We start from the raw sequence: 26,246 nt of genomic DNA, 5'->3' as shown, positions 1-26,246 counted from the left end.
AGGCAGGGGCACAGTGCCACCCAGTGACTGCGTGTGACCTGCGAGGGGACAGCTGGGGCAGCCTGCAGGGGGCTGCTGCAAAGGTGCTGAGGCTTGGGAGCTGCAGCAAGGATATCCCAGGGCAGTGTGGAGAACAGAAAGCCAAGAAAGCATCTATGCTGTTGCTTTGTGGTTACAGTGCACAAAGGGTAAAGCTCTGGGGCTGTTGTGCTGTGTCTGGAGCCAGGGTTTTGCAGGATTTGCTCAGGTGCTGACAGGAGCCTATGTTGGGCAAGCTGGGGCTGAAGCAGCTCACGTTTTAGGAGGGAGCTGGCAGCAAAAGCAGGGGAGGAGAAGGTGCTTACCTGGGACAAGCTGTTCTCCATGGGGAGGATGTGTCTGCTTGACAAGTGCAGGTGGCTCTGGGGCAGTGTCTGGTCCCAGGCTGTCACAGGGGCTGCCTTGGAGCCTCTCACCCCTGCCAGGAAGGGACCCCTTGTGTCTCGAGCAGTAGGTGACAGCTACATGTGGTGGATTTGTGAGGTTAATGCAGGACCTCTCCTCCCTTCTGCCCAAACCCTGCCTACGTGCCTTGCTAGGTCAAGCCCTGTGTTTTGTGTTCCCAGGCTGTAACAAGCATCAGGCAGGCAGCTTGAATGCTGGGGGAGAGGGAGAGGAGCAGGAACAGCAGGGCATGGTACTGGCATCTCCCGAGGTGGCTCCTGCAGGAAATCACTGTCCCAAGCAATGCCCTGATATATTTCCAGCAGGGACTGTCTCTTGGAGGAGGCACAGACTGTGCCTCTATTTTGGGTGATGACTGCAGAGCCCACAGAGCATTTGGCAGCAGGGAGGGGTGTTAAATCAGCCTGTCCTTCCCCAGGTACATCATCTCCACCCCCCTCCATTTTCCACAGCTGTTCCAATGCAGCGCTGCCATGGGGCTGCAGCACGGGCTGAAATCAGGGCACTGCAGTGAGGGAGGGGTGAGCCCTGCACAGCTGATGGATGCAAGCCCCACATCTTTACTGCCCTGTTAGGGACAGTGCACACTTTCTGTTCCTAGGCTGCTCTCCAATGTGTCTTTATTTTTGTCCATTTAAATTTGCTGGTGTTGATCTCACAAACACCCTGTGGAGGTTTGTGGGCTTCTGCTGCTGTAAAAGCACAAAGCCTTGCTAGAAATCCAGCACCTGAGAGAGCTGTTCCCATCCCATCACCCACCTCTGCCTCGATCAGATGGTCACTAGTGATGGTGAGGGTGGGTCACTGAGCCTCATACAGGCAGGAGCTGCTACTGAGTGCTTTTAGTAACCTTTTTGTCACTGCTGGGGTACATCCTGCAGTTTGGGATGGTTTTGGCCAGAGATTTCCAATGGTGTTGCTTACCCTGTATGTGGTGGTCAGACCTGTGCTAGTGCATTCAGCAGAATCCCAGACCTGAGTTAATTTTAGCCTTTCTGTTTCAGACTCCTGCTGATGTCTCGTGTCCAGGCCAAGGTGCTATTTCTTGCAGGGAAATGATCTTTGTTAATTTTAGATCTCATTCTCCAAAGTGCAGAGTAGGCACAGCTATTCCAGGTAGTCGGGCACAGCAGGGGTGTTCAATCTTTGTGGGATATGGCTCTTCCTCACACAACAGAGGCCAAGCCTGATGAATTACATTTCCTTTGTGCCCTGCAGAGCGTGAGGCTGGTGCTCAGCAGGATTCCAGCCCAGAGCTGTGTATCCATCCTCACTGCAGACTCGGAGCCAGAGCACCAGCTGCGATACCTGGAAAGAGAAAAGCTCTTTCTCTTCAAGGTCAGTGGATTAATTGTATCACTGGGCACAAAAAGAGGGGGAAAGAAGAGATGGTCTAACATATCAGAAATGGATTCAGCAGGTTGAAGTTCTCATGAGAGCCCCTGAACCACATAATCCAGATCAAAGTAGTAAAGGAACAGAATAAATTAAAAACTGTGTAAATCAAGTCTAGAAATACAAGGGGTCATCACCTCCCAGTAATGAAAAATGGGCAAGTTTGATTTTTGTATTTTTTATGACAAGGATACAACAGTGCACTCTAAGGCCTGGCTGGGTTTGTCACTTCTGTCAGGAGCATCCCTGGGGGTCTCCAGCTTGGCTGCTGACTGCTGGTGGGCTGAACAGGAGTCGAGTGCCAAGAGTTTCAAACCAGCTCCTGTTGTTCACTTATGTCAGTCCCTTCTGTCTGCTCAAAACAGCATCCTCTCCTTGGACTTGCCACTCCCCCTAAAGCAGTTGGATTTTGGGCACACGGGCAGCTGGGGGAAGGCAAAGCAGCATGTCCAGCACTGCCCTCTACCCCTGCTGCCCTCTGCCAGCCCAGCGAGAGCTGCTCCTGCCTGAGGATTCATTGGACAGCACAGACTGGGAATCGGTGCAGTGGAGGGGGATTAACAGTCCCTTGGATCCACACTTTCACTTCAGCTTTAGTGATACATTTCTAGACCAAAGGCTGGTGACGGATTTCTCAGCGCTGACTTTGAGCTGCCCTTGTTGGACCAGGCAGGACGTACAAAGCAGGAGCCAGTTCCCTGTGGATAGCCCAGATTTAGCTCTGATCCCAATTGTCTGGTGTGCCAGCGTCGGGTTAGACTAATAACGCGTGCAGGGAGGGTTCTGGTTACAAAATGCCTGGAATGAAGCAAGCAGGTGCTGGGAAGGTTAACTGAGGGGAGCGCTGCGTTAATTCCCCATCGCCTCTGGCTGCCCCGCCCGCCTCGGGAGCAGCGGGCTGGATCTGCCGCAGGTGAGGCTGCCCCGAGGGGCTGCCATCCCCTCGGTCACACCGCAGAGCAGGGGTAGCTCAGCTCTGGGCTCCGAGGCTGTGGCAGTCTGGAGCAGGACCCCGTGAGGCAGACGGGGCTGAGTCACGGCGCTGGGCGCTGGCTGCCCGGGCTGGAACCTCCGGGGAGGGCGGGCAGCTGGAGCGGGGCGTGGATAGCCGGGCCCAGGGTGGGCACACAGCGCTCGGTGACACGCAGTCACAGCAATCGGTGCCGCCGTGGCTCTGAGCAAGCTCCCGGGGCTTGCATTTCAGAGCAGGAGGCTCACTCTGGGACAGCTGGGATGGTTTCGAGCCCTGCTGCAGCGGGGCTCAGCTGTTCGCACAGCGACTGCCAGGGGGACGGAGGGCTCCTGAAATCAGAACTGCTTTACCTTTCCCTGCTGAGCTGTGACTGGTGGTTCAACAGCTGCTACAGGAGCAGCTGACCTGTCCTCTAGAAAACAAGGCAGAGGGGATGATATGGGGGATAAAAATCCGTATGAATGCTCCAAGGTGAGTGTGGGCCTCAGGAGCTTTTCATCTGTGCACACTCCACACTCTGGAGAATGATGTAGAAATGGAACTGTGTTCTGCTGTGGCTGCAGTTTATTTGGTGTATTTAGGTGTAAGCTCCAACAGACACCTCTGGGTAAGTCTAAAAGGGTGTTTGACATCACACCAGTTTAGAAATAAAACCTTCTAAATAAATCAGTGACAAACTGATGAACTCAGCTGATCCCAGCTTGCACTGAAAAATGGAGGCTTGAGCTGCCTGTTGTTGGATTGAAGTAACTGAACTAGTTCAGATTTACACTCGTGGAAGCCTGAATGCAGGTAAGACAAATAAACCCACCTTGAGTTACTGCTTGCTTCCTTTTACTTTTTGCCTTTTAGCCTGAAAGCCCACTGAATGTATCTGACCTATTCTTATCTTTAAAACACAACTGATTTTCTCCAAAACATAATTTACCAAATGTGACTATTTGATGATAAGACACTATGCAGAGTTGGCTATGAATGTTTATTAACATCACATGGAAATCTGTACTCCAGAGAAGACAAACACGAGGCTGTCACCATACCTACAGAGTCCAGGGAACCAATACAAGCTTTGTAGGCTTCTCCTTCGCAGCAGTTGCATGGTTGATGTTCTTCTGAAGTTTTCCTCCTATACAGGATCAGCTCAAGTATCAACACCTTGTTAATGATGTAACTGAAAAAACCCTTTAAGTTTAGTTAAGTTACTATTGATCTGTGCTGAAAAGGCAGATGACCAGGACGTGGGTTCTGACTTCCAAACACAGCCAGTTCTGATGTTCTGCACCAGCACCTCGTGGCAGGGGCCAGAGCTGCAGTCCCTGCTCTCCAGTGCCTGCACAGGTTACACCTTAGTTACTCAACCAATAATAAGCAAAATTCAAACCATTGCATAAACCAGTCATTCTTACAAGCACAGTCAAGGGCATCACAGTAAACAAAGGTTATGGTTTCCAGAGACCCTTAAAAGCCTGGGCCAAAGAGCACAATAAATACAGTGGCGGAGGAGCAGGAAGAGCGCGGACGTGTCGGGCACCGGGGTACAGGAGGCAGTGGAAATCTCTATCACCAGATGCAGCTTTTTCATCTGAGCCTCCAGAGCCCAGCAGCATTGTCTGAGAAGAGGCACGAGGATGGAACAGGAGAGTTTCATTCAGCCTGGCAACAGCATTTTCTCCTGCTTAATTCTTCCTTTGATTCTGGAGAACGTCAGTTGGCAGGCTCTGTTCACCCACAGAACGGGCATTGTAAGGACAGAGGAAGGGCTTCAACGCTCTGCTGTTATTGTCAAGGTTTTCAGACTAAAGACAACAAATAATACTGTAAGTTGAGGCAAGTTTTATTTAGACTGTACAAACAGGGCCTTGGGGAAAAACACAGTGGCTTGATGTTGGGACCAGTTCTATGAATTAAGTGGAGTAAGAAATTAAAAAGGCACTAATCTTAAGAAAAGACACTCCGTATATTCTAAGAATATAATTCATTTAATACTGTTAATCTTATAGCACAAAAAATAAAACAAGCTATGATCCCCAAAATAAAATTTAAAAGCTTACACTTAATATTATTGCCTGAAGATCATGGTCTTTAAATTACATATTGTGTTTAAAAGTTTACACAGTGAAGACTGTCTCAAATACAAGGCCACCTTTCCCACTGCAATAATTGTATCCTTGTCCCAAAATACACTTCAACACAAATAAACAGAAAATGACAACTATACAGGAACGCTTCCACTGGTCCCAAAAGGCAGTCTTTTAGGCAGGTCTCACTTTCAAATGCAGGTTATTGAGGAAAATGCTTGAAAACTGGACTAAAAAACAAAGGCAGCCCACTCATTCCCAGGATGTTAATACAATATAAAAAATTACTTTACAGGCACATGAAATGGCACAAAGAATGCTGTTTTTCCCTTTACAAAAATAATGCTCAGGCTCTTCAGAGCCTCAACCCAAACAGGATATTCCCTTTTGTTTATTCTTTCCCAATTTGTAAACAATCATGAATTAAATAAGCGCTTATCCAGTGATGGACACTGATTCAAACAGTTTTCATTTAAACTTTCAGACTGGTCAGAGGCTTCAATGTCTATATACACATGTACACAGCAGGAGGAAGCCAAGCCTTTCGTGATCGTTGACTACTGTGGCACCAGGTCATTACACCAGCTCCTAGTTCCAAAGCAAGGACAACTTTAATGGTGCATAGATTGAAGCCATCACTTGTAGGCTCTCATGCTTCATATCAAGGTTACCTTACACGCCCAAGAACATTTACACTGATAAGATTATCACTCAGATTTAAGAGGTTCCATAAAACGACAGCACATGTGTAAGCAAGCCACAAGCAATTGAGATTGCAGAGTCCTTCAAAGAGAAACACACACAGATCCAATGCAGTCTTTATATGAAAATACTTGTCTCATAGTAAAATAGCCAAGACACATTTTGAAGCGAGGTTACAATCAGCTTAGGCTGGTCAGTATGCTACATTGAAACCACATTTGACATACCTGAACCACACCGCTGCTACTTGGAGAAACACTGTTCATTCATGACCTAAAACCAGGTTCACAGAAACTCAAGAATTCTTGTCTTTGCATCAGATACCACTACACACAAATTTTGCATAGTTTTGAAGGTAAAGTACTTTGCTTTTCTGCAGTATTGGAACATAATTAAACCTAACACAATGTTTGTGTTCAAAGCGTGCACCTTATTCAATGAGGGGATGAGTCAAGATGTTTATTTCAGTGAAAAAAAATCAGGTTAAAAGTTCTGTTCAAGATCTGAAATCTCACAGTATTTATTTACCACGCAAAGGAAGAATTCTACAATCAGTCTTCTGAAGAGCTGCCTGTAACTAGGTCAGGCCTGAAATAAGATTTCTCTGCAGCAGACTGAGTTTAGTGCAGTTTGTATTCAGAAGCTGACTTTCAGTAGTACAATCTGTGTAGTAAACGTGCAGGTATTGTTGGGGCACAGGAAAAACATGACCTTCTTTAGTTAAGAGAACTGCATAGCTTTTCTTTGCAAGACAAAATGTCAATGCCTATTGTCAAGAATTACAGCACCAAACACTTCAGTCAATGCTACTCTACTTCACAGTTAATTTGGTAGTAAAATGCTCAACAAGAACTTCCAGACTGTCAGCCACTTGATCAATACTACAGAAAACAGTTAATAGATGAATGGAGAGACATTTTAAAACCTGGCATTTTGAATGTCTGCTTGTGAATGCCATTTGTGCAGTTCTTCAGTGCCTTCCAAGGGAGGATCTCATGGCACTCCCACAGGAACTACCAACAACATGCTTTTATTAGGATCAAGCAACACAAATCAACAAGAAAACACGCTGGAACTTAAGACAATGTTTATAGCATTAGACATTTGTAAGATCTGATGACATTCTGCAGGTGTTTGAAGTTTCTCATTTTGCTACAAACAAAAGCCTACCAAAGCTGAAAAATGGGAGCTGCTGTTTTCCTGCCAGCTTCCACACTGGACATCTGCCTTAACCAGGCTGTCTGAAAAGGGAGGTTTAGTAGCTGTATCTTTGCAGACATGTATTCTGTTAATTCAGTGTTCCATCATTTTGAAAAGAGCATTCCAGTTCACCTACAACACACGTTTGAGGAAGGTGGCACAGGATTCCCCTGTGCCTACGCTTTCCTATCCTGCAGCCAGGCTCAGGCTGAGCACCCAGCTGCAGAACAATCACAGCAGGAGAGCTTGGGAGGGAAAAAGCCACACAGAGAGGGAAGGAGCTACACTAGTAACAGACACCTCCTGACCTCCTCCAGCCCGAGCATTGGCCCATGGGAAGCCAGGCAGACGACTCCAATTGACCATTTTCTAGAGGGTGCTGGGAGGGAGAGGGACCTGGGTCATATATTCAACAGAGCCTTCGGGAGGTTAAAGGAAAGATGTCAGCATGCAGAGGAGTTGGGATACAAGCAAGGAAAAAAAAAAAAAAAGGAAGGGAAAAAGAAGATGAAAGCAGCTCTGGAAGAGAAGCACAGCAACACAGACACCCTGGTAAAAAGGTTCTGTGTTTGAAAAGGAGCTTTTGATGAGCTGGGGCTGGGATAGCTAGGAAACTTTGGAGAGAGCAGGGAGCCTGCAGAGAAATGGATATAAAAGGTCTTTAAAAGTTTAAATAAGAGGATTTTATCAGTATTTACCAAGTTCTTCTGTCCCATTCCTACCTCTCCTCATGGCAATCTGATCTGTCTACCAAGTAACAGCTTGATGACAAGCACTTCTGTACTAGTAAAACTACACTTTCAACACTGCAGAAGAGCTGTTTGTAGACCAGGCCAACGTGTTTCCCCTTAAAGCTCACTTTCTACAGTTAGTGCTTGCAAAAATCAACAGAAATGCATTAAATATGTCAAAACCAAGTTACAAGTACAACCTCCTCCTGGGTTTCCTTATAAATAAATGCCTCAGCTTCAATGCAGCTGAATCAATGGTTATTTGCATGTAACACACACTGTTTCAAGAAGGTCAACAACAAGCTTAAGAGTTAACACAAAAGAGCAGTGTCTAATACAACTGCTTAGAACACATAAGCTCCAATTATTGTCCTTTAAAGAAACCATAATTTTAAATGTACTACCTTAGGACAGGTTGGTTCAAAACTAAATCTTCTTCAGTTCTAAAATTGCATTTTTGTTGTTGCTTTTTGTTGGACAGTAATGCACGAAATTGCTTGTTTGATCTAAGATTAGGGCTCTTCCTACTGAGCAAACCAGAAAAAAGTCCATGGAAGTCTCAACAGGAAAGGTTTTTTTCCCATACCTCTCTGCTATATTCCGGTTCAGTCTTGTCCAGCTTAAGGCCCAAAAAAGTTTTAAAAGTGAAACTAAATTCTGGATGACATAACTATGATCTGAAGGTCAGGCAGTGACTTCAGTTGTTTCCAAATGTACATTTAAAGAACTGTCAAACTGCAGCAAGCTGGAAAATGGGCAATGCTAGCAATGTGCCATTAAGTCCTCATCCCACCTCAAAGAATGCCAATGGTAGCCAGGAGAATGAAGCAGCAGTGAGGGGCAGGAGTCACTCGCTCTCCTCGGGGTTCTGGGGGTCGAAGAGCTGCACGTGCGTGAACGGGAAGAGCCCTTTCCTCCCGTTGACTTCTCCTTCCCACTGCCCGTTTATGTTCATCCTCGTCACCTTCACAATGTCTCCAACCTGCAGGAACAAAGGCACCCTTATCACACAGGGCTTCTGATACCAATGCAATGAGGGACACAAACAAGCCCGTCATAGGGAAAGAAACCTTGCTCTCTTCTTGGCAGAAGGATCAACTGAAAAGTTACTTTTACTGAATGACACTACCAGCACTTTGTTGCTAAACATAATAATGCTGTCTGTGCTCTTTCTGAGACTCTTGATTACATGTGTATCTATAAAGATTACTGAACTACACTTCTTTTTATAGGAGAGCTTACATGTATCATATGAGAGCATACATGTATTTTATAGGAGAGCTTACATGTATCATATGAGAGCATACATGTATTTTATAGGAGAGCTTACATGTAGGAGAGCAACAGTATCTTTAGCTTAGATATAAATTCACATCAGCAAAGCTGCCATCAGTGATGAGTCACAACATCCTTTCAAAAGAGCACAGTACTGGGACTGGTTTTAGCAGCAGCTGACTTAAAAGAAATGTAGTTTTTCAAAGAAAGATTCCTAAGGCAAAAACCCCATTACTTGAAGCTCTAATTCTGATGATCACAGTCTAAGAACCTTCTGTAATTTCTAAAATAATGGTACACTTCAAAAGTGGGGAAAAGCAATCTCAATTTTTTTTTTTTTAGTAGTAGTAGTAGGTGTAGATTCTAACTATTTGTGGCTTTCACATCTACTTCCTGTCAAAGCATTTGAAGCAGGAATGATGACATGTCAAGACTTTCCTACCATAACTATTCTCTTCCTATCTGGCAGTGGAAAATGAGAGAAGTCTAAGCTATGATCAAGCATGAAACAACAGCCCAAATGATGATAAATTATACTCTTACTGTTCAACAGCTGTATTTAATCTGGATCAGGACAATTTACAAAGTGAAATATCCAAATTGATAAGAAGTATCAATATCCAGATAAGAAGTACTTCATAAGAAGTATGAAATATCCAAATTAAGACAAGCTAAATACTCTTCTGAGATGCTTCTGGAGAGCTGAGCATGTGCTCTGTTACAGCAGCTCTGACTTTCCCCCTCCCTTCCTGTTTACTTCTTTGACTCTATGTGGTAACTACAGTAAATATGAGAAAAGTGACATTAGCAGCTAGAAACTAATTGCACAAAAAGTAGAACCAGCCAATGACTAATGGCCAACAGTTCCTAAGGTTCTTTCCCAAACTGGGTCCAAGCTCTTTGTAATTGAGCCTCAGTTATCAAACTACTGCTGTGAAATTCAAAGGGAGCAAACTTTAATCTTATTTAAGGAAAACACAGACATTGGTACAGTATGTAAAGCAATTTGTCTACATTTTCTAAATAGTACTGAAATTCAGACTAGATGCAGAGAGGCCCTTGGCAACCTAAACTTTTCAGGTGAGACCTGTGTATTTTATGTTAAAGAAAGAGCCCTGAGTTTACAAAACAATGTGCTTGTCACTAGATTATCTGAAGCCCATTCAACCCAGTTATCATTACCATAACAGATATTTTTGAAGATCACACAGAAGCAAGGACCCTTAAGTGAAATTTAAGATACTTAATAAACTCATTGGCAGGCAGTCACTCAGTGTTATGTCTCTTAAAATAAAATTGGTTGAACTTTGAAACGATTCCCAGAGATTTAAGCCTTATGTGCTGCTCTGCCTTCCCTACTTTTTCTCCACTACTTTGGTTGTCTGTGTCCTGTCTGCCCTCCATATCTGAGATTGTCTCACTTGGAACAATTGTAATCTTGTGCTTTTGAGAGAGGAGAAAACCCTTTCAACTCCCCTAAGTTCTTAGGATATAAATGAGGCTATATGACTTTCTTAAATGGACATTTTTATATATGCTGTCCCCAAACTCAAACATGAAGCCAGCATACAGAATTGAGCAGTTAAACTCTGCATGTGCACACAGAATTCAGAGTTCACCCAACTGCTTTTCATCTCTCAGGGCCTGCTGCAGCATGCTCTGATTGTACATTTGCTAAAAAGCACAATTTGTCAGACTCCTCACTCAAGAAAGCTTTAAATAGTAACAAGATGACCTAAACAGGAACCTAGCAAATGTTTCTTTAGGAAAATGCTGATAAGATCTATAAATACTCAGTGTTACATTTGCTACATTTAAATAACCCTTGAAGACAGATCTAAGTTCCAAATTCTAGACCCAACCTGAAGGAGATGCAGCCAATATCACAACAGTTTCAAGCTAATGAGTTGTGTTTTCACTACACCATAAACCAACCCACTCTCAAACCCTTGAATCTTAAAAATAATCTTTTGAAAAACGTGGACCTGCATTTTCTGAGAGTGTGACAATGTAATTCTGTTTCTGTGCTGTAGAGATCAATCCATTCTTCATTCTGAAGCTCCAGAGCAGATAAATTTCTTCAGCTTGGTTCTGAAAGACTCACAGTGTGAATAGGTTTGGAAATCTTTGCTTCAGCTGAGTGAAAAGAGTATTTCAAATATGTCTCCTATTGCATGACAACAACCTGCAAACTGCCCTGTGGATTAAAGATGTAAAATGTCCTTTGTGCTGCTGGGTGGGCAAAGCTGCTGCACACCAGCATCTGCCACTAAAGAGAGCTGGCTGACAAAGGCTACTCCAAACATACTCCCATGTGCTGAGAGCCACTGGAATAGTAAATTAATTTGCAACTGGAATAGTAAATTAATTTGCAATAACTTTCTACTATTTTTGAGAGGGCTTTTTTTTTTTAAATGAAAGCTGCTGAATATCCTCTTGTGCTATATTATTTTAAAAATATAGTTTCTCTGAGAAGACTAAATTAAACAGCATGTTGAAATAAGATTTTTGGTGCAGGAACCTTGATTTCATGCTAGACTTGGATCTTACCTTAAAGACCTTAATTTCAAAAATGTCTAGAAAAATCTGGTCAACTAGTTCCTCTATGGATTTTTCCCCCAAGTAAAAGCATTATTTAAATAATTATATTATTTAAATATAATGTATAAAATTAAATAAACATTTAAATAAAATTAAATAAATATTTAAATTATATTCAAATAATATAATTATATTATTTAAATATAATTTAAATATTTATTTGATTTTTAAAAATTAAATAAATATTAAAAGCATTATTTCATCAATTTTAAAGCATGTTAATGCCATTAACATGGTCAGCTGAGGTGCAATCTCCCACTAGAATTATTTAACACACTATTTTTATTTTCAGAGAATGTTTTAAGCCAGTCAGAAGAATTGTCTTATGATTAGGCACAGGACAGAGTCAGGAGACCTGGTTCTATTCTCATCTCTGCCACAAACTTCCTGCATGACTGTGGACAGCTAAGAGCCCTTCTCTTCAGATGAGAGAACACTTCCTTAGACTCAGCATCTCCCACATCAGTCAGTTCAGCTGGGAAGCACAGCAGCATCACTGGAATGAAGTAGCACTGCTGAAATGAGTAATGCTTCTGAAATGCAGCCATTTGGTTACACCCAAGTGATAAAAATCCAAATGTATTTTAGATAGCATCTTTCATTATGCCCTTGTTAGAGCATGAATTCAAAGCCCTGGGGAAACACAAGCTGTGGAACATGCCAGTCACAAAGGTTGCTTCATTCACTCTAGACTCTTCCATACCTGCCTTCCATTTGAAGCTGATTCATACTCTGCAAAAGGTTTCCTGCAAGCCATTTCAGTCAAGCAATTCAATGAGTTTTACAGTATGTTAATAGTTCTATGGCTGATAAAGTTCTGTAATATAAGTTTAAGGTGATAAAAATGCATTAAAATTCTCAATCATCATTTTAGCCCAGTGGCTCAGTGCTGTAGAAAACATTGCTCTCTGCAATGTACAGGGTGTTCAATCTCAGTCATTATCCTGATTAGTGTCACCCCTCTCTGGTAACACATTCTTACCAAAACAGCTCTTCAGGCCAGCTGCCTGTCTGGAGGAGAACAGACAAGGCAGAACCCAGAAAATACCTGATAGCCATTGTGGCCAAAGGGGACACGAGAGGGGCAGAGTTCAGCCACTCTGCCAGCAGGACAGAGGACACTGGAGGAGCTGCTGCTGCACTGCAAGATCCAAGAAAGCACCAGGCTAAAAGCACACCTCAATTACTTTATTATCCTTCACTTCTGATGTTCTGGGCCAGAACACAGCTGATGCCCAAACTGCAGAATCCAACAGTTCACAGGAAAAGCTTCATCCATTCTTGAGGCATGAAAGGAGGTTCAAGGGCAATGTGGAAGTGCTAGATGCAATTAATCTGGCCTCACCTAGGAACAGATTAAAACAAAGAAACTTTCCATTTTACCAAGAGCCAGGAAAATTGTCAGAGTAGGGGCTGCAGCATCAAAAATTGCTGCTTTTCATGACAGGTGGCAGCCTGTCTCCTTCCAGTCACTGTCCTGACTGTACAGAGCTCACTCTCAGTTCAACAGTTACAGCAACTGAAGCTCCCTGATCAAAAATTCACCCTACCCAAATATAGGATCAATACTTTGCTTAAAATCCAGACTTTGTGGGTTAGATGCATTTTAATGTGTAACACAGCTAGGCTAAGTTTCCTTGGCTTAAGAAAAACACAATGCTTGTTGTCTACTGAAAGAAGCAGCCTAATTTCCTAATTAAGAAAGTTCTACTGCTAGCACATTTTGGCCTACTTGTCTCAGCTCTCCTTTGAAGAGGGAAAAAGTTAACTGTAACCTAATTGTAACAAGCTCAAGAGAAATACTGTAAGTCAGTTATATAATTGTGGTGGATGGATATTTATTTCACCAAACATTTCAGTGACAGATTAACTCTGTCCTAGCAAGCACACACATGTATGATTGCTGCATCACAAAAAGGTAAAACTACTTAACACTATAATGCTGGCACAAGTCTATAAAAAGCCAACACTAGTATAAAAACTTTTAAAAATATAGAGCAACTCTTGTTTAAAAAAAAAGAAGAAATCTTTGATTCAGTAACACTGTTAAGTCTAGAGATGAACTCTAGAACCACTGCTGCCTTCAATATTAACTGTGACACTGAATAGAGCATTTAAGAATCATTTTTAAGCACAACAGGTATAAATCTGGTGGCTGCTGCTTGTCTCCCACTGTCTGGCCCCTTACCCTATTTAATTCCATTTTGTAAGTGAATATAGAATTTGTTGTTCATGTCCTGCTTAGAGCTTGTCAATTTGAAACAAGGCTTCATTAGCACACTATTTCTAATAGGCTGGCTATAGAATTACTGCATGTTTCTAAAGGCTGGGAAACTTTCAGGTAGACTTTACTGCTCTGTATCACAGTAACAGTGCCAAGAGTCAAATCCATCACCTTCCCAAAGTGTAAATCCTTTGAATGTGGGCCTGCCCTCCTGGTTCCCCCAGTCACCAGCAGGATGGAAGAACAGCAATGCTGTGTGCAGGGTTTTGGTCCCAAAAAGCACAGGACACTGTAAGCCTGTCCTTCACAGCCCTTCTCTGCAGCAGCAGAAAGGAAGGAAATCGCTTCTTGGCTAGAAATAACCAAGTCAAGAAACAGACCTGGCTCCTCGGCTCTGGAGCTTTTCGGTTAGGGGTGGGTTTGGTGGTTTCTATTTTTGTTTTGTAGCTTGCTTGTTTAGTGGTTTGGGTGTTTTTAATGAGAATACATAATACTCTACACATATTAGTAATGAAGTCAGTTGTAGTGAGAAGCTACAAACTTCTATCTGTAGAATTTAATGTTCATTAAAAACATTAAATCTGAACTGCCAAAGTAACTTAACAGACAAGAGCACATGTAAATCTTAGAAATACTTGTAATTTCTTGTAGGCTTTACTAACTGTTCCCTGGTGCAGGGAAATGCACAAAATTCCATGTACCATCAGCTATTGAGATAGTGTCTATACTTACAATTCCCATTTTAGCCTGTAAACAGATTATAATTTAATTTTTCATTTTGGAGTATATAACACAACAGGATCGAGTCAACACTCATCCATTGGTAACTTCAATAACACCAATACTGTTACCCAGAGAGGCTGTGAACTCCCCATCCCTGGGGTGTCCAAGGCCACATTGGATGGGGCTTGGGTCACCTGGGACAGTGGAAGGTGTCCCTGCCCATGGCAGAGGGTGGGATGAAAGGAGCTCTAAGGTCCCATCCAACCCAAACCACTCTGGGATTCTATAGAATGTTAAATAAACTTAGCCCAGCAAAAATAAATGCCCTATTGACTATCCTAAAGAAATAAAATTGTAGTTGCTCTTAAATTGTCACACTTTTAAATTCAGCAGTTGAATTCATCTTTATCCAATCTATCAGATCTCATTTCAGATTTTCTGCAGAATAGTCATTTGGTCACTTACATTTTTCATGTAAGAAATTAAAAATAAAAACCAAAAAAACTTGCTTAAGAAACAAAAACTTCTCTGTAACAGGCTATAAATTCTTACCTTTTCTTAAAGAGAATTCTGTCAGCTCTGTAAACAATAACAGAGTACAATGGCAACACTGGACTGCGGGCAGGCAGCTTGTCCCATTTTCAAGCTGAACCAAGAGGAATGACACTGCTCACTTCAAGGGAGCTGAGCAGATCACTGTGCCATGGCTTTATTTACTCCAGATGCTGTTCTCTTCCTTTTTAGTACTGGCTGTGTGCTGAGCACACAGGGCCACAGCCAGCAAACAGATACTTTGCTTTCACATGGCTGGATCAGTTGAAATGAGCTTGCACAATCAGTAATTACTCTCACAAGGGTTCTACCTGTAGCAGTGAACAGCCACCTAGGGGACACCTATTCTGAGGGGCAGAACTGTCAAATAATATTTTTATCAAGGAACACCATTAACTTTCTTCCCCAAACCAGTCCCATAACCTGTGTTTTGTCTAACACTACTTTCAGTGGTCTTGCAAAACAGATGTTTCAAATGGTTCAGTTTATTTAGTAATGTGGAGAGCCCTCACAGGGCTGGGATTAAATATTTTATCAGGGTCCTGCAAGGCTTTGGCAAACTAAAGGAAAACAATGAAAAGAAGCTGAATTATTTTTTTCTTTAAGAATAGCCCATGTGACAAAAAAAAAATACTGCTATAATGAAGCTGCTGAAGTTCCCTATGCATGGATAGATATGGAGAAGCTGCAATCACTGATTTCAATGGAAATGCAGAGCAGTGCCCAGAATTCTGCTTCTGAAGCCTCTTGAGAAGCCAGAGTGTGGATGAGGTGCACTTCCACAGAAAACAGACTGCATGGAAAGACAAAATATGCCAGTGTTGAGAGACCCAAAAACGTGAGGCACTAAGTGATTAGAGGATGAGAAGAATCTCTCACACAAAACTTCAGTCATTTGAAGGTTCAAACCCAGTCAAACCTATTTGCTGGCCAGGGAATTAATCCTACTGGTAGCCTAGAGGAGCTGAACTGATGGGGTTAACTAGGGTTACCTTAAAGGGCAAGTCAGAAGAGTCTCCATGTAAGGACCAACCTTCCAAGTGGTTCTGCTCCCTGCAGCAGTGCAAGCTCCCTGAAGTAATCCATGACACATTGATAGCATAACAAAATCCATCTCTTGCCTTGCTTTGCTTTCAGAAGCATGAGTAGTTCTGGCAGGAATTTTCTGTACAGTGCAGTTGGCAGTGAATTTACACTTTGTTCTATGATAATTTTCACACACTGTTCACAAATACAAGCTGCTAGATTTCACAAGACAAAGAAATTCCAGTGATTCATATTTAACTTTTAACCCCACAGGAGTAACCTTAGAAGTCTTACAAATGCAGGAGTAAAGCAATTAGGGTGAGCACTCTGAATAATGGGAAGTCACAAATATAACCTTCCAAATTTCAGCCATAGGTAACAGCTTTAACCTGCAAAGTAACTGAGCAAAAACAACAGGAAAAGTTCAAAAGTATTTTAAAAACCATTATTATTTTACTTGCTAAAGTGTTGCTGCTTCCTATGCTTGTTTGCTTGCATTTGTGCCTAGAAGTATTGCAGCATTCAATTTCACTTTTTCCAGGTGAGACATTTTTGAATTACAAATTAATTAGCCTTTATATAATCTAAATGTAAAAGTATCACTCTTCTGGATATAGCTTTGAAAAACAACTTCCAATCAATCATTTATTCCAGTTAAACTAGAAGTATGATATGAATTCTTTACTATTTACAGAATAGCACACTAAAGCTTTACAAGATATCTCTAATAAAAATAAAATTAAAAATGCAATAGCAAGTGCAAAAACTTGCAGCACTTTAGAGGTTACCCTTACCCTACACTCCTCACCCCTAGTTTAGGTTAGGTTTCTTAAATTCCACTTTTGAAAACCAAAGCAAAAGAGACTAGAATATTTCTGATAGATTCTGAATATTTCTGATATATTCTGCCCAGATTTCAGCTCTCAGCACAAGATCTTCAATTGCATCTCAGAGCTGAGGATCAGCAACACCAGGTGTATCAGCCAGCAACCTTTACCTTTCTCTGGAGGATGCCACTGTCAGCTCTAGGAACTCTACAATGATTTAGGAAACATCTCTTTCCTGCCCCAGGATTAGGTGGAGAAGCAAAGCCACAGCATGTGTACACTCTTCAACATGTTACACTTGTAACCTCTGCACAGCTGAACAAGCAAGCAGGGAGGCAAAACACAGGTCCTAAAGTTATTTACTAGGTCACTTTTCTCAAAGGAAGTGGTAGAGATGAAGCAATTCTTGTGGATGTTTCTTCAGAATGTAACCTAACTTCTCAGTCCCTCAATATAAGTAAGCAGACTCCACATGAAGTCACCATCACAATTTTGAGTTTCTTCTTTCACGAGGCAATTGAAAACTCTGAGACTGAGGAAAAACTTACCTCTAATGCCAGCGCAGTCTTGTCATAAGCACAGGGCACTCTCTTTTGGACAGCTTTGGCATAGACTGGTCCATTCTGTGTGGATGGCAGAGGATTGATCACTGCTCCAGGCGTGCTGGATACCGAGGGCAGGGGAGTTGCGGTCTGAGGCTGAGCGTAAGCGTGGGCAGGCTCTGGGATCCCGTAACTGTTGGAATTCCTGTTGCCATGCTTGCCAACAGAAGGTCTGCCTAGCTTTTCTACATAAGGAACAGGAATCATCCCAATCCGACCCTCCTTGTTTCTGGCACTCCACCACTGTTCCTCTGGCTTCTCCAGGATTGCCAGCAGCTCTCCCTTTTTAAATGGAAGATCCTCGGCGTCGTTGCCGTGGAAGTCATAGAGAGTCCGAACGTACTCCAGGTTCTCCTCTGCAGTGGACATGGCAGGGGCAGATCCAGATCCCATTGGGGGGCTTGGATACCTGAGGGGTTGGTAAAAGGAACAGCTTTTGGTTTGTATTCAGTAACAAAGCTAAGAGCCAGCTCTGCAGTGGGAACATCAATTAGACAAGAGCTGCTTACTTGGATTTGTAACAAAATCATTGCCTTGGTAGCACTGTGAGGAATGTAATGAGTAACTCACACTTCTCAAATTATGACTTAAATACCCAAAGTAGCTTCCCCAGAAGCCCAATATAATCTATCATGGGATGCAGAAAATTGAGAGAAATAATGCAAAAACTTTATCCACCTGTTCTGGATTGTTGTGAAGATCTTAGAGCCAAATTAATTCTATAGCTTAAGTTATAACAGTAATGATACAGAAAACCAAATTAAGACTGTTGGGGTGATTGAGGTGGAAGGGCAACACATAAAAATGAAGCTGTGAATCTCTCCAGAAGTCCCCCACCACCTCCAAAGTCATCCAAATAATTTTGTTTTTAACTTCAGCATCCACTTCTAAAGAATTCAGTAAGTAAATGCTAGACTTGAAGCAGTGTAGAGGAAAAAGGGAACAAAAGTAAGATGGTATGACACAAAGACTGTATGAAATACTTGCATCCACTGATAAGAAGGAAATAAGGAAAAAAAAAGCAAGCCTTCTGTAAATATTCCTTTGCCTATTAACCATATTATCTATAATTTATTTACACAATTGTTTATTACTATGTCCATCATTTGTCAAATACAGTCACTTAGTTGTGTTAATATATAAGATTATCCATCAAATGAGAATGCTTTCAATATTTTCATTATAAATGTCATACATTTTATTCAGAGCAGCTGTCAAAAAACCCCAGTGGATATAGGCCACAGCAGATCCTTATTATCTAAGCTATGAGAGCAAGAATGCATGTCATTAGCCTACTTCAGTTCTCTTCTGCTGCTTGCAAAACACGATGGAAGTCAAATCCCTGGGATTTTTGCAAGATATGCCAGAAGCCCTGAAGATAAAGAGATTCATTCCATCTTTCAGACACCCTGCTGCAGCCAGAGCAGGGGGACAGAGGGAACCCTTCAGGAGCAATTGCTTTGCATAAGGAAGAGCTCAGGAACATCAGCAAGGATGGTCAGAGCTCACTACTAGAGATGCAAAATAAACAGAAAGTTTAAAATGGTCCATTTAGAACTGTTCTAAAAGTTTATGATGTCATCTCCAAGATCTAGAAGTACTGAAGAGCTCTATATAGAAACCACCTTTCAGACTGTACTTTGTGACATTAAAAGAATGAACAGCTTTCAAAAGCACAAGCATCTGTGCCCAGGAAAATGCCAGAGAAATAAGAATTAGCATAACAGTTCTGAAGCACATACCCCTGTTCTAAATCTAGCCCATTAAAAATAAAAACCCCCAAAATCTGGAAATGCTACCTTTCATCCTCCCTCTTGCAGCAGGAAGCCTCCTTTGCACAGAATTTAAAACCATCAAACACAGAACTGATTTTTCTAGGAGTTTTAACAAAGTTGTGCTAAGTAAAAACACTTAGTTGGTCACATCTGTAGCTCTATTAAAGAGTTAATTCACTGCAGGTTAGGTCCCATTTGTCTCTGTGCTGAGAGAACAAAATGCAACCAAAACCTTAAAAATAAGGTGGTACTAAAATGCTCACAGAACATTTCACACAGGACTCCTCACAAATGCCAAGTGTGCAAGTGCAATCAGCTCCAAGTTCTCAAGTGTTTTGAGAAAGCCAAGCCAGTCATGGCCATAAATGATTAAGAACAAATTATTGAATCCAGAAAGGTTCAAGAATATCCAGGCTGAAGAACAGATATAAGCATGAAGATTGCTTCAGCATAAGACTTTTCTCCTTCCCAACTCTCCACAAGTTGAAGCATGCATGTAACACTGGGCAGCTCCATTCCTGCAATGGTGAAAATGATTTTTTTTTCATCTACCCATCTCTCTGGCCACAATCACTACCAAAAGGCTGCCAGCAGTTTGAAGGGTTCCTGAAGGTTGTGCTTTCTGTCACATCCTGCCCATCACTTGACAGCTTTCAGAATGACTTTGGAACACTTGAGTTTTTCAATTTGACAAGCTACTGTCAATCTTTGACAAGTGACTGTCATTAAGCACTGGTCCAGGCCAAGGTTCAATTGTGATTATAAACCTCAAAGATATTCTTCCCTCCTAAGAGCTGGCTAATCTGCAAAACATAGTAAGATATTAAAATGCAGAATTCAGAAGTGAACCAATTTGGATTTATTTTTTTAATATGTCACTACTTTTCTCTTATTTAATTGAATTTCATTCTATCCAGGCAGCCCAAGAGTTTTGACAAAAGATACCGAGAAAGGTTTTATTAATTATAAGTCAGGAATGAGTTCTAGGGTTCTTCATTAGCAGTTCACTGATGCATGTTGCAGGTATGTCCCATGCTGGGACCAGGACAAAGAAGGAGCTCACAGCCAAGTCACATTTTCCCATCCTCCTAGAACAGCATTTCTCAGTGAAGTGTATGGTGTATGCACATATAGATGAACAGTGCCATAAGCAAACTGTGAGAAAGAAGTGGTTCACTTTTTTTTTTTTTTTTTTGGCGCAGAAATGCCACTCCAGAAGTTTGGGAAATGCTGTCCTAGAATGTATTAATGCTGACTTAACAGGGTGAAGCAGTCTAATCACATAAAAGCCAGCTCTATTGTAGTCACTGTGGCTGCAGGGGTAGATAGCAAACGAAGCTCACAGGCTGTACTTCAATCAGGGAGAGGACTGGTGAACCAGCTTCTCAACCATCCTTGGAACGGAGACAATGCTAGAAGAAGAGGGGAACACAAAAAGGGTGACGTGCGACCACACCCTCTTTGAGGCAATTACAGCCCGTGCAGAGGTACACGGTACCTTCACACACAAGGTCAGCACAGGGACCGTGGACGATTTGACCGAAAGAACAACGCTTTTAATTGTCGGCGAGGTCCAGAGAGTTAAGAAGGCCCAGTGTTAGAAACGAATTTATTAGTATTTATTCATAGCATCTACATGCAGTGAGTGCCAGGCTCCCGGAGCTACTGGGCTGGACTGTGACACCTCTCCAGGTCGCACCTCGTGGCGCCACTCGGGCAGAGGTGGCGGAGGGTGTGGCGGGGCGGGGGACACTCACCTGGGCGCGGGCTCGATGAGGGTGGTGGTGTCCAGGTAGTGGATCTTATAAAACTCCAGCAGGGCGGGCAGGTGCTCGAACTCCTGGTCGCCGATCTTAAAGCGGCGGTTGGGCAGGGAGTTGATGATGTAGTGGGAAACGCGGGAGTTCTCGGACACCGAGAGCACGTAGTCCCCCGGGCAGGTGGACGAGTCCCGCACCAGGAACATGCCGTGCCGCTGCCCCTGCAGCCGCGTCTGCGCCTCCGCCCGGGACACCGGGCCCACGTACCAGCTGGAGCGGTCCGACGAATCGAAACGAGCGGCGGAGGACATGGCTCCGGCCGGGGAAGGGGAAGGAAAGGGAGGAAGGAAGGTGAGGAGCCCGAAGGCCCAGGCGGAGGAAGAGACCCGGAGGAGGCCTGGGCAGAGAGGCCTGGGAGGTGGTGCGGGCTGTGGGCGAGGGGGAAGCGGCTCGTGCCTAGTCCGGGAGAAAGGAAACCCAGGGAAAGGGGGATCAGGGAGAAGGAAGCTCCGTGCCGCTGGAGGCGAAGGGCCGAGGAGCGGCTGGGGTGGGGCTGGCCAGACGCGGCGCGCAGGGCCCCCGAGTCTCCCTCAGCGGCGGGGTGTGCAGGGCATCCTTCCCGCCTCTCTCAGGCCTGCGGCGGGCCCGGCCAGACGGGTGACGAAGAGCAGCGGCGGCTGACACGGCCGGGCGGCCCGAGAAGGCGGCGAGCGGAGCCGGCTCGGCTCGGGGCGGGACGGGGAGGCAGAAGCGCCGGGCGCCGCGTCCTCCCGCGGGTTCCTCCCCTCGCGAGCCGAGCTCCAAAATGGCGGCTGCGCCGGGCCGCGCGAACGCTGCGAGACACCGCCCCGCGCACGCGCCATGGCGGCGGCGGCAGCGCGGGGCCGCGCCCGCCTCAGGGGCCGGGCGGAGGCAGGCGGCGGGCTGGGCTGGGGGTTCGTGCCCCGGTGCCCCTCCCTGGAGTCCGGGGCGGCGGGAGAGCCGCCCCTTCCTCATTTCTCCGCGCGGGTTACTCAGGCCGTCCCCGGCGCACCCCCGGTTGGTGCGGTGAGTGAGGCGGGGGTGGCCGCGCGCCTGCAGCATTGAGGGAGCCCTGCCCTGTGAGGGGATGCGGCAGGCGCGCTCTGACACGGGTCACCCCCAGAAAATCCCCAGCCCTTGGCCTTAAGGTATCTGAGGGGGACCCTCCATCTTCTCCCCATCCCTCCTCGATGCCGCCCAGCCCCAGGCTTTGCTCCCCGGTGCCCCGGAGCTGCCTCGTGCTGCTCTCGCTGCTCCTGGATCTGAGGGGTGCCAGCACCCTGACCTCAGGCGGTTTGCAGACAAACACCACCTCCCCTGAGGTTTTGCTGGTTTTTACTAGTTAATTAATTTTCTTTTAAGGAACAAAACGGCCCGCTGTGATAATCATCTCTGATCTCGAGATAATTTCCTACGTGCTCTAAGGGGCCGTTTCCTGCCTCTTCATAGCCTTGTTCCCAGATAACGGGGTCAGAGCCCAGCGTGGCCCGGGCGGGAGGGAAGATGGTGTCGCAGCCGCTGAAGAGGAAGGAAGCCCCGGAAAGGACTCAGCAGGGCTCGGGGGCAGCGCTTGGCACATGGTGCGGATGAGCTGTTTGAATTTGAGAGGGAGCTTGGCGCCGGGAGCCCAGACAGGCACCGAGCTCTGACTCAGTGCCGGGGGCCTGTCCAGCCGCAGTGGGCAAGGGCGCGACTGAATAAATGCACTGCTCCCCGGAGGTGTAGAAACCTCTGCAAATGGTGTGAGTTTAGCTCAGTCTTGTGACTTCGTTTAATTTGTGCTTTTGGTATTCGTTTTGCTTCAGGGCTGGCAACGTGAAATGAAGCAGCACTTGAAAGAAATGTTCAAATGAGAAAAATGAGAAATAGATTAAGATGTCTGTCTTGAAGCTTTAACTGGACTGTTGTGCAGTGTTATTGCAGCTTTGCTGTCTTTCTTTCATGCTCTGCCTTTTCCAAAAGTTCAGTCATTACACGGATTTTTTTCCTCTTTGTTCCTCATCCTACGTGGGCAGCCAGTGCCAGCTGAGGTGTCTGGGTTGGAACATATGGGCTGTGTCTCTGCAGACATTTAGCAGAGTTCAAATCATCTAAAATGGAAGACTTCTCCAGTGTCATGTTTTAGACAAAACCATCCAGGAAAAGTCTCATCATTAAGATGAAAGGATCTTAAAGCAGCCTCTGAATCCATGCACAGGTATCATTTTACCAGCCGCTGACATCCAGCCATCTCCTGGGTGGAAAACAACAACTGTTAGTCATGTACAGCACAACAGTGACCTAGACATGAATAATGGCATCTGAAAAGTCACATCTATGCAAAAAAATTTCATCCATTACTGGGAAATCTTACTGAGTGGCTATACCTCTGATCCATTCCTCCTGGTTTAAGTGCTTGTAAGAGTCAGTTTTAAACACCTGTAGACAGGCTACAATAGAAAATGAAGGTTATGATGTTTTCTTGTGTCATTTGAACAGATCTGGCTTGCTTTCTGTTTGACCAAAATACAGATTAAAAGATAGCAATTGGACTTGCAATAATATGCTAAATAATGTTTAAAAATAATTACAAAAGCTCTAAGTTAGCAGCAGATTTAGTAACTCATAGTATGTAAAAAGTAAATAAAAATTCCTCCTGCTTCATTTAATTGAACTACAATTTTTTAAAAATAAAAATCAAATATGCATAGTGATTTTGGCTCCATTTTGTACAGATAATACTAGAATCCCAAAATAGTTGGAACATGTCAGAAATAGGTAGCATTAATTATAAACCAGTTTTTGTGCAGTAGTGCATGGGCCTGGACTGCTGCTGAGGAACCAACACTTCCACCTTCCCATCCAGAGAGGATTCTGAGGCATGGAGAGGTTTTCAGTTTGAATGAACTTGCAAATTAGATGTTCTGAACTTGTATGTAAGCAGGCTATGTGCATCCTTCAAGGAATTCCCTCCTCAGTTCTAGCAACTGTGGTTAAACTAACCCAGATGTTCCAGGTAAAAGATCCCACATTCTACTTCCATGTGAGAAAAAGGTGACTTGTTCATCACTAATGTTTTCTGATAAGACTGGGCTTCAACTCCCTAGACTACAGCCAATCATCCCAGGTGTATTACATCCCTACAAATGGTTTAGGAAGAATGGATGCATGTCTGGTGCCACTTTACCTTTTGAGTACATATAAATACCTTTATGCTCTTTGACTTTACCTGCTGGCAGCTGGGCAGGGCCAGTTTTAATGCAGTGGAGGAGGTGGGGAGCTCCAAAGTGCATCAGCTGCCCATGGAATAAACCTCAGCTGGCAGAATATTCCCTTGGGAGGGGCCTGTACCTCTTTCCTTGTGCCCAGCTGTTCCTCCTTCCTTTCACCAGAAGCTTTTGATCCCATCAGTTGGGCTGAGTGCCAAATGAATTGTACATGTGGCTCATCCCTAAGTAAAAAGTAAATTTCTGTCAAGGGTAGAGAATAAAAATCCTTATTTTGTTTCAAATGAAGTACTGGGTATGCTTCCAATGCAAAATTAACGACCCTAATTTAAACTAGGAGAAAAATGGGAAAGGATATGTTGGATTTGGAAGTAGACAGCTGGAGAAGAAATACAGTAGTGAAAGCAGTTATGAAATAAAACTGAAGCAATCACAATCACTTCTGCAAATGTGGAAGCCTGAAATACTTCAGGATACAAGTCCACTAATTACAAATCTGGCAAATATGCCTGTACAGCTTTACCTCTGTGCTGGCAGGAAATAGGAAAATAGATCATCAAGGAAGCTAATTACCATTCTTCTGGACTTCCTAATGTATCAGCAGTTTAAGTGTTGGTATTTTGATCACTCAGTTCTGGAAGAGCTCTTTGATTGTTCTCTCACAGACCAGAAATAGCTTAAAGCTTTCTTAGTTCATTGTCCATCTGTCCACAATGTCTTGTTTTATACTGGCTCAGAAAGCTTACTGTAAAAATAAAAAAAGCCTTTTACTGTCAGATACAAGATTGACATATTTAGGACACCAGAGAATTTATAAATTAAAAAAAAAAATACAGAATCAGCTGGAAATCCCTATGAGTAAATGTTTTTCTTGAGGTAACAGAAAGCTTAAGTGGGCTCATGAAAGTTCAGTTCCTGAAAGGAAAACCAATCAATAAGAATTACAGCTCTGTGTATCAACCTGTAATCTTTCCTGCAGAAACCTGAAAAATACTCCTATCAAACCTGAAATCTTTCCTATTTTGTTGACATAGGTAATGGCAGTAAACAAGAAGTGCTTTATGTCTGCTGAGCAAGAGAAAATTGACATTTTTAAAGCAAAGCAATTTTATTATTATTTAGTGTGTGTGCGAGCTTGAAAAAAAGACATGCTGGTCTAAAATGAGCAACTGCTAAAAATGATTAGGATGGTTTGAGCTAAACTCTGTGGTTTTTTACCTAAATGAAATACATGCAAGTAAGATAGTGCATAGTGTAACTTTCAACAATCATATTTTGCTCAGATGTAAAGGAATTTTGGGGCTGAAAGCAAAAAGTTATATTTTTATCAAATATTACCTGCCCTTAGGGTTAGTTCATGTAACTTAGGCTTATTGTACCAATAAGTAAAAATAAGAGAAAAACAACGTAGTGCTAAGGTAGGTGATCATCTGCTATAATTTCCTTGCAACTGCATTCTGAGCCTTATATTTATTAGCTTTGCAGAGCATCAGCTGCAACATTTAGTGAATAATGCAATCACAAAGTAGCATATCCTGATAAATGGAATATGGATGGGCTCTCTAGAAATCAGTATTCACAAAATAGCATATCCTGATAAATGGAATAAGGGATGGGCTCTCTAGAAATCAGTATTCACAAAATAGCATTTCCTGAGAAATGGAATAAGGGATGGGCTCTAGAAATCAGTATTCACAAAATAGCATTTCCTGAGAAATGGAATAAGGGATGGGCTCTAGAAATCAGTATTCACAAAATAGCATATCCTGATAAATGGAATAATGCTTGGGCTCTAGAAATCAGTATTCACAAAATAGCATATCCTGATAAATGGAATAAGGGATGGGCTCTCTAGAAATCAGTATTCACAAAATAGCACATCCTGAGAAATGGAATATGGATGGGCTCTCTAGAAATCAGTATTCACAAAATAGCACATCCTGAGAAATGGAATAAGGGATGGGCTCTAGAAATCAGTATTCACACACAGAAGGAGTGCCAGGGTAGAAGGTGGAAACCTTCTCCCCCAAAGTTTTCTCAAGATGTTTCTTTGGCTCATTAATTACTCATGAATGTCTTCTCTTCTCCTCTGTAATCTAAGAATTGGCCTCTCAGGTTGGTTCTTTGTATC

At 43.5% G+C, this 26,246-nt stretch overlaps 1 protein-coding gene across 1 annotated transcript; it reads right to left on the bottom strand.

Annotated features, from left to right (window-relative positions):
• Nucleotides 1-3,772: 3,772 nt before the first annotated feature.
• Nucleotides 3,773-21,726, bottom strand: CRKL (CRK like proto-oncogene, adaptor protein). The gene is made up of 3 exons (XM_054645526.2): nucleotides 20,886-21,726; nucleotides 17,300-17,762; nucleotides 3,773-8,505 (listed from the first exon to the last, which is right to left on the bottom strand). The coding sequence occupies exons 1-3, from the start codon at nucleotides 21,197-21,199 to the stop codon at nucleotides 8,371-8,373; spliced, it is 912 nt and encodes a 303-aa protein (XP_054501501.2). The 5' UTR covers nucleotides 21,200-21,726; the 3' UTR covers nucleotides 3,773-8,370.
• Between the last annotated feature and the right edge of the window lie 4,520 nt (nucleotides 21,727-26,246).

Source organism: Agelaius phoeniceus, chromosome 18 (assembly GCF_051311805.1).
Source record: "Agelaius phoeniceus isolate bAgePho1 chromosome 18, bAgePho1.hap1, whole genome shotgun sequence".
In the NCBI taxonomy this organism is placed as follows: Eukaryota; Metazoa; Chordata; class Aves; order Passeriformes; family Icteridae; genus Agelaius; species Agelaius phoeniceus.
This window is presented reverse-complemented; position numbering and strand designations above follow the sequence as displayed.